The sequence below is a fragment of the Prunus mume genome, linkage group LG2 (genome assembly GCF_029339155.1).
Source record: "Prunus mume cultivar Tortuosa linkage group LG2, ASM2933915v1, whole genome shotgun sequence".
NCBI classification, from domain to species: domain Eukaryota; kingdom Viridiplantae; phylum Streptophyta; class Magnoliopsida; order Rosales; family Rosaceae; genus Prunus; species Prunus mume.
Window position 1 is genome coordinate 19,917,442 of NC_142699.1, and position 8,765 is coordinate 19,926,206.

At 41.1% G+C, this 8,765-nt stretch overlaps 2 protein-coding genes across 2 annotated transcripts; one reads left to right on the forward strand and one right to left on the reverse strand.

The window, feature by feature from the left end:
• Nucleotides 1-432: 432 nt before the first annotated feature.
• On the forward strand, nucleotides 433-5,804 carry LOC103321526 (DHHC-type zinc finger family protein). Its single transcript, XM_089045097.1, has 9 exons — nucleotides 433-1,004; nucleotides 1,077-1,190; nucleotides 2,055-2,456; nucleotides 2,838-2,906; nucleotides 2,989-3,060; nucleotides 3,605-3,733; nucleotides 3,879-3,959; nucleotides 4,300-4,488; nucleotides 4,742-5,804. Exons 1-9 carry the CDS (start codon nucleotides 963-965, stop codon nucleotides 5,513-5,515), a joined length of 1,872 nt encoding a protein of 623 aa, XP_088901223.1. The 5' UTR covers nucleotides 433-962; the 3' UTR covers nucleotides 5,516-5,804.
• Nucleotides 5,805-7,148: 1,344 nt separating this feature from the next.
• On the reverse strand, nucleotides 7,149-8,456 carry LOC103321527 (uncharacterized). Its single transcript, XM_008223340.2, has one exon. It carries the CDS (start codon nucleotides 8,298-8,300, stop codon nucleotides 7,293-7,295), a length of 1,008 nt encoding a protein of 335 aa, XP_008221562.2. The 5' UTR covers nucleotides 8,301-8,456; the 3' UTR covers nucleotides 7,149-7,292.
• Between the last annotated feature and the right edge of the window lie 309 nt (nucleotides 8,457-8,765).

The window sequence follows — 8,765 nt, forward strand, 5'->3', positions numbered from 1 at the left end:
CATCAACCAACCAACCAACTACCCTTTATAATTTTGGACAACATTATGAAACCAAAAAACAGCATTTAATGTTAGTAGGTATTTGTCCAATACCTTGAAGGAGTTATTATAAAAAAAGTGAGGAAAAAAAAAAGTATTCCCACCAGTTCAAAAGGAGAAATACAACACAAAACTCACAATTCTCCTCAATTGTTCTCTAACTGTGCTTTTCCTTTCCACAAGAGGAAGATTATCCAATTACACAGCGTAAGCCACCATCACCATATTATGCAGAAAAAGAAAAAAACCTTTTTTCCATTTTTTTTTAAGATGGGGGTTGTGGTCAATTACAAAAAGGAGAAGGAAACAACTGTCTGTTGCAAACACTGGCCTGTGACACATGATTTGCCCAGAGGAAAAGGTAACGCTACAAACAATAAAAAAGTAAAAGGTGGGTTGTAGGTAATTATAGGCAAGGAAAGAAAACCAGACCAGACACACCCTCTCTCTCTCTCTCTCTCTCTCTCTCTCTCTCATCTCATTTGTGTACAGTCAGTCGTAGATCTTTGCCAAGTAAAAGAGCCTTGCAAGAAGAAACCAGAAAATCCAAAATCCCAAAACCAGCAAAGACCCTCTCTTTTTCTCACCTTCCATAACTTAAGGTTATGATTGAGTGAGCCGGGACAAAGCTTCCTCATTGTTGCCCATAAACCCACTACCTCTTGCCTGTCATATCTATCTCCACCTTTGAGCTCCTTTTCCTCTCTGATTAGACACCCTCCTGGAAAATGTTCATGCAATCTCTGTTGGGTTTGTTCCATAGTGAATCAATTACCTTTATTTTTCCCGGAAAATGAGGGAAAGTGGAGAAAAATAAATAAAAGACAAACAAGTTAAAGATACCCAAGTCATTCTTTTTCTTGCCCCATACATTGTATCGTCTTCTTTTCTATCTTGGGTCTTCAGCAGTATTCGAACAGAAAATGAGGAAGCATGGATGGCAACTTCCTTACCATCCACTCCAGGTATAGTTCCAAAAATCTTAGCATTGTTGTTAGCTCGGCCAATTGATGTACTAATTTTGTTTATATCTGAAGGTGGTGGCTGTTGCTGTATTTCTGGCGTTGGCCTTTGCTTTCTATGTGTTCTTTGCTCCTTTTGTTGGAAAGAGGATTTTTCAGTATGTTGTGATGGGCCTCTACACTCCTCTTGTAAGCTACTTTCTTGAATCCCCCATTTTATATGATTTTCTACTCATTTTTTGTGGTTTAAGAACTGAGATCCGTGCTTAGTTATATATGCCTCAAATAATTTCTCCAATCTGGGTTCTTGCTCCTTCCTGTGTGTTTCATTTATTTTGGTTCTTGTCCGCGGATTCTTCGAGATGTCATCAACTTGTTGCTTTAGCTGATAAGGGAAATGGGTTGCTTGTCTTTTAGCATGTATATGTGCCTTGTACGGCTCTTGATTTCAGATGCATGAATTCCAAACTTGATGTGTTAAAAGAACAGAGCTTTTTGCAAATTTGTGAGCAAAAGCACATCATTTGGTTTTCGTGTGACGTCCTTCTATTTTGTTTATATGAGGTCGTTTGAAATTTTGAAGTAATTGCTGCAATTGTTGCAAACTCCTCTTCAGATGAAAAATAGTATCTTTAGCCGCGCAGCCGATTCTTTGATAGCAAACCAGTTGTGTTAATTTTATGGATAGTTGAATTGAAGTTTCTGGCGCCAATCTATGTTGCTCTCTATTTTCACGGCCTTGAGAATCTAGACCGCATTTAATTTCACATTGCTGGTGAATTTTGATAGAAAGAAGTATGCAAACACAAAAGGATACTTAGCTCAGGGAAATCTAAAGATGGTACGAAGGCAATCATTCGAAATAGATGGTACTCTGTTTTAATTCATGACAAGTGAAAAAAGAAAATGAAATCTAGAGCTTCAAGTAGTGTGTTTGATGCACCGGTCAATGAAATATATTTATGCTTGTCATGATTGCCTATGATATGGTATATTATCTACCTATGTACCCTTCTCAATAAGAAGTAACGTAGCTCTTTTTTTCTTCTTCAGATTACATGTGTCTTTGGCCTATATATTTGGTGTGCAGCTGCTGATCCTGCAGACCCAGGGGTTTTTAGGTCAAAGAAATATCTCAACATTCCTGCCGATGAAAAGCATAATAGAACAAAAGATTCTAAACTATGTGGGGAGTCAACATCATCAATGCATGATGCTAATGCTGTAACAGTTGGAGGAAAACCTCTGGATAAGGATGTTTTGGGCAAAGACGCGACTTCCAAAATGTCCACCAGTGAAGGTGGAACAAAGAATGAATCAGAACATTCATCATGCTTCCTGTTGGCTTGCTCTCCGTGTGCATATATCTACAATTGCTCCAGTTCGAGTGAGGAATCTTCTGTACAACAAATGAGTGAAGAAGGCATGTTCTATTGCAGTTTGTGTGAAGTTGAGGTGTGCAAATGAACTTGAATTCTACAAAGATTCATGCTTTCACTGTACATTTGTTCAGTTGTGTTCTATAATCTATAACAAGCTGGGGAAACTGGAAAGGACTCATTGGGGGTGTCAGTTAAATGGCATTGCATGCTAGTTTTAGTTTTCATTTAGGAGATATCCTACTGAAGAATTAAATAGGGTGTGTTCAACCAACTCTTTTTTTTTTCTTCAAAAGGAGAAAGCTTGAGTAAAAGTTAACCTGTTGGGGAATTATTGTATTCTTGACATCTTCTCAAACTCAAATTACGTTTAACCATCCACTAGCCACTCTTGAAATTATTGCATTGCTTTTGCATTGATTGTGTACAAAGTGATGTGAATAAGTGTTCCCATCAGGTTTTCAAGTACAGCAAACACTGCAGAGTTTGTGACAAATGTGTTGACCGGTTTGATCATCACTGCCGGGTATGCATGATCTTAGTTTGGTGAATATTATTATGTTGTGTATTTGTAATTCCTCTAATGCCATTTCCATTTTGATTTGTAGTGGCTTAACAACTGTATTGGAAAAAGGAATTACCGACAATTTTTCACGCTTATGGTTACTTCTCTCCTCTTGGTAAGCCTAACCTTCCGTTGTTTTCCTTTCTTAGGATCTTTCATATGATCAAGCTTACAATCACCGGCATATTGTCTCTTGTTGTATATATTAAGAACCTTAATAACCCGCCTTCAAGAGTGCTCCCATTCCAGATACATGGATCTTCTTTTCGCCATTCAGCCATATCAAGGTCCTCTCTTTAAAATCTTGATGACATTTTGACAGTGATTCCATAAGTCATCAATGATCTCTATAGAAGCTTTACTCTGGAACTCGTAGGGGCTCTTTGCTTGGCAATATTTTTAATCAATTTCATTTTCACCATTGGCCTCCCCAATTGTTAACCTCAATAGTCTTCTAAACAATGTCAAAAATGGAGAACTATTCCTGGTCTTACATGGTTAGTTTATCCTATTTTCTCTGCTATAATTCCCAAAAGCAACACGCCAGGACCTGAAGATCACGTCAAAGTAAGTTTTTTTAAATTTTCAAGTCATTTTTATTTTGACTAATTATTGACAGGTATGTACATGGTTTGTACACCTTGGGGTTGAGATTGCAGCTTATTTTACAATGGTCAACTGGAATCTTCGTGCTTATCTGCTGTATTGTTGAGAGGAGGCAGTTCTCTGTGGATATTTCTTCCAAGTTGGGGAGCAGTTTCTCTTTGGCACCTTTCATTATTGTGGTGGTGAGTGTTCTGCTATTGTCTCTGTTCAAGTGAGCCCAAGTCCTAATCAGCCTTCTGTAATTGGCTTTTGCTAGTTTAGAGAATCTATTTATCTGATTTGTGCTTCTATTCTAGAACTAATGAAATCTAATCTTCAACTTTGCAGGCGGTGTGTACCCTTTTGGCTATGATTGCAACCTTGCCACTTGCACAACTTTTCTTTTTTCACATCCTCCTTATAAAGAAGGTTAGTGTTGCAATTGCTTCCTACACGATCATGTTGAATTTTCCATTTATATTACTGTAGAATATCAAATCCTTGTTATAATTGTCTGGATCATTTTTATCATTGCAGTTTGGGGATCCATTTTTCATGCCTCCAATGTGTATTTATCTCTAGTCGTTAGTCATCCCTCTAATAGTGAATAAAAAGTAATAATTGCTTGACAATGAAATGCTTGTTAATTCAATATTTTTCCCATTTTCACATCCTTAATTTCTTCCCCAAAAGTTATCTGCCTATCTTTATCCTTTTTCATGCAGCATATATTTTTAGAAGCTAATAATGTTAATCTGAATTTGTGTAGGGAATCAGCACGTATGATTACATCATTGCTTTGAGGGAGCAGGAGCAAGAGCAACAAGGAGTTGGAGGTCAGCATAGTCCCCAAATGTCTCCTGCTAGCTCACTTACCGGATTAAGCAGTGCAAGCTCCTTTACTACTTTCCACCGAGGTGCATGGTGTACACCTCCACGTCTGTTTCTTGAAGATCAGGTAATTTGACTGGAAACCATTTTGCTACGGTGGATCTAAGATAATGCACCCCGATCTGTTTACACTTGTTCACAGTTTCAAAATCCATTGGCCTTCCAATGGGTAGTTCTTTCCCAATTGATGTGTTTCTAGAGGAATTCTCCCCCATGTCCTATCATTTGTATTGCCTGGAGCTGGTATTTCCAGTGACAATCTAGATATTAGAATAATGAAAATGGGCTGATTTGTTTGCTTTCTTGTTTTCTTTTTCCAGTTTGATGTTGTGCCCCCAGAGACTGGATCTGTCAGTTCGTATGGAAGAAAGATGGTGGGAGAGGAACCAGTTAAGAAGAAGAATACAGCAGTAAAGATCAGTCCGTGGACTCTGGCAAGATTAAATGCTGAAGAGGTATCAAAAGCTGCGGCAGAGGCAAGAAAGAAGTCGAAGATCCTGCAGCCTGTGAGACGTGATGCTCCTTTTGGGCTAGACAGAGACAGCAGCTTTGGCAGCAGTGGCCGCCGAATGGTTCCAAGGCCGGACAATAATCGAAGGCGAACTACGAAGCGGGTGCGCCTCCCGGCCGACCTTCCCATGGATGCTTTGACAAAGGGTTCAGCTAAAGCTGTTGACAAAGGCTTTACTGAGACATCAACTAGTTTGGCCCCTCTTCAGCTTGAAGCTCGGAGTGCTTTCCAAACAAGCCGAGCAATGTCAAGCTCCACGGGGATTGTTGCTTCTTCTCCTGATAGCAGTTTAGACTCACCTGACATCCATCCCTTCCGGGTGTCCTCATCAGGAGCTGAAGAGGCAAGGCGGCTCACGGGTCTGCCTGCCACTGTTGCAGCTGGTCAGAAGGGAATGCCACTATCAAGGTCAACCAGTGATGGGTATGACGCATCTGGTGGAGAAGATAGTGATAGAGTTCCTTCTAGAATCGTCCAAAGGTCAACAAACTGGAGTAACCTTCTCTTTGGCTCTGATCAAGATGAACGGGTTGGCAAACTGAAAGCATCATCCTCTAGCCTGGCTAACACTAGAATGCTGTGATCAAGTGTGATTTAATGGGACTTAGGTCATTTTGATTTACTAGGGGTACATTTCAATATTCTTTCATTTGTGGGGGGCCGTAATTGGCCTTGAGATCTTAGTTTCATTTCAGGGCTTCATGGGTAAGTCATGACATGCGCTGTATAGAAATTTGAAAATTTGGGTTTAACTGAGATGCACATACTTTTGTATTTTGTCTCAGCTTAATTGCAGGTTCACCTCTGTTGAATTTTAGGGACTATCTGAATGGCAAGTTTGCTGCCACAATACTCGATCGGCTGTTTTTGCTTGCGTGGTCTATCTTAAAATTTAGATTACTGTTTTTTGTTGAGATATTACATCACTGAATTCATGTAGCGATTGATTGTTCAAAGCCTAAACAGATACAACACCAGCAGAAGCAGAACCTTTCTCATCATCCTCCCCAGCCAATATTACATACTCCATTGGATCAGAAACCACCACCACGTCCTCCTCACCATTAGCTGCCTTGCAATACAAGATGGTGATTGCCACTCCATAGCAGAGCAGCACCATCATCTGCAAAATTGTGGTCAGGCCAAGAAGCACAGCAACTGCCCAACTCTTCCATCCACTACCAGCTGCCTCCGACCCCATTTCCAAAACCCAGCTAAAAAAACCTAACATTGCACTGAAAACCCCATGCAGCAACATCATAGAGAAGACAACCCCTCTCACTCTCATCCCCTTCACCAAACGCCAGCTTTGCAGCAGGGCACCGAAACCCCAACTGCGTTCCACCACAACCACCGCAAAGGCAAGGCTCCACATCACTTGGAGGTATAGCAACAGAGCAATCATACTCACCACAGAGAACGCCATGAAAATGAAATGAAATGGCCCAATCATAGACACAAACTGCCCAAACGCCTTCAAAATCAACAAACCCACCACCTGGGAGACCACAAGTACCCAGCAGAGGAAAGAAGGAAGCCAGTCCTGATTTAATGGCCGAGGTCAGCCTCACTGGTCGGTCATGGAACCCGTGGGAGGCGCTGTGAGTAATGGACCCGACGGCCAACAGAGAAGAGACAAAGACATAAAGTAGGAAGGCGATGAAAGTAAAAAGGGTCATGTCGGGGACGGCAGGTTGGCTTTGAGGAAGCTCAGAAGAAGAAACAGGAGTTGTGAGAAATGGGTTGTTGTAGAAATCAAGGAGCGCTGGGTAGATGACGGTGGACAAGAAGAAAGCGAGGGGGAGAAGGAACATGACTGAGAGGTCTAAGAAGTTGCCGTTGGGGCCGTTCATTAGGCTCTGAGCTCTGCTCAGCACTGTCAACAACGAATTGCAAGCCATGGCTTTTTTGGGTCAATGGCTTGCCATGGCGCTTATGCTTAATATCAAATCATTCATTCATTTCATAATGTTTCATTAAAAGTTAAAACCAGTCCTTCTCAAAATCCCTCCCTTGTTCTTGTGTTCGATGTTAACCAGAATGGTTGTTTAACTTTTGTGTCCCCTAACAAGAGTGAGGCCAATCCAAAACGTCAAACAAAGCAAATGGTTTTTTAAATCAATGTAAAAACGTTGAAATAATAAGATACTCAAATAATTAACATGATTTCATACAAGTTCGATGACCTAAACTCACTAACATTTTTCACATCCCAATTTGCATCTTTAACATATCTTTGATTTTTATTCCTTTTTTCTTTACACAAAAGTCTGATGAACTAAAACTCTACACTAACAAAGGAGTGCAAGCATTCTCAGTTTGATGAGCCATCACAGAGCTGACTCACCTGAGACTCATCATCAAGTATAGGCAACAGAAACAAGATGAGGGACCTTTCCATCGTCGAAGGGCAAGCTCACATACGCCGTCGCAAACTCCTCTGCAATTTCCATGGCGAGCTCGCCGTTAAGAGCCCTGCAATACATATACAACACCGTGTTCGCTGCCGTGTTGTAAAGCATTAGCAGCATAAGAGAAGTGGAAGTCACCACAATTTGCACTACAAATGCCCAACTCTTCCAACCATCAGTATCTCCATCCAAATCCAATGCCGAAGCCCAACTACAGAACCCCAAAATCGACAAGAAAAACCCGAAAAACAGCATCAAAGACAAGGCTACCCCTCTCATTCCCTTGATCAGATTCGTGCTTCGAGTTAAGGATCCGAACCCCCAATTTGATTCCACCACAACCACCACAGAAGCTAGGGTCCAATTCACTTGAAGATAGAGCAAAACGAGAAACAGAGCCATAGCAAGAACAGCTAAAAACCCAATAAAATAAGGGGAATTGTACTCCATCTGAAAACCCATCAGCTCAGCCCCTCGAACCACCAAAAACAACACTAGCCCAAAAACAGTGAAAACCAATAAGACAAGGATCTGGGAAACAAGAACAGTACCCAATAAGGGGAAGAAGGAGAATAAAACGGATTTGATTGCGGAGATGAGTTTGACGGGTCGGCCATAGAATCCGTGAAATACGCTGTAGGTGATCGAACCCACGGCACACAGAGAGAAGACGAAGATGAAGAGGAAGAAAGATAGAGCGATACAAAGGGGTTTGGTGGCGATGATGGGTTGGTGTTGATGAGGATTGAAAGTAGAAATTTGGAGGAATATCTTGGAGTTGTTTGGGGATGGATCGGTGAGGAGGTTTTGGACTGTTGGGTAGACGATGGAGGAGAAACAGAGAGGGAGAAGGAAGAGGACTGAGAGGGCTAAGAAGTGGCGGGAGTGGGCGTTGACTATGCGCTTCGATTCGTTGAGCACTGTGCACAGGTTTAGAGGTGCCGATGGAGCTGCCATAGCGATTGGGACTGAAGAAATGTGAAGGTTATGTAAATTGTGGGTGGAAGAAGGAAGCAAAGGATGAAGAAGATGATGTCGGGCAATGCTGTCTTTGCCGTTTCCTCGGCTTTTCTGTGAAGTATGGAGGTCGACGGATTGGATAACTTGAATGAATTGGTTTCAGGCTGGTGTGGTATGGGATTGCAGATACCAGACGGGCCTGGAAACTTGGTGGCCCTATTTCCTTGGGTTAGTCATAGTCGGGCCGCCATGACTATGACTACCACGTCAATGGAAATGCTATCCCCCAAGTCAAACTAAGCGGCATTCTTGGTTTGGTTTTTGTTATTTTAATTTGGCTTAAATGTATTTAAATACTAATTATTCACTAAAGAAATAATAATTAAAATATAACTACTAATTAAAGTGATTAAATAAGGCTAATTATAAATATTAAACTAAAGAGACTAATTTTTAATTTAC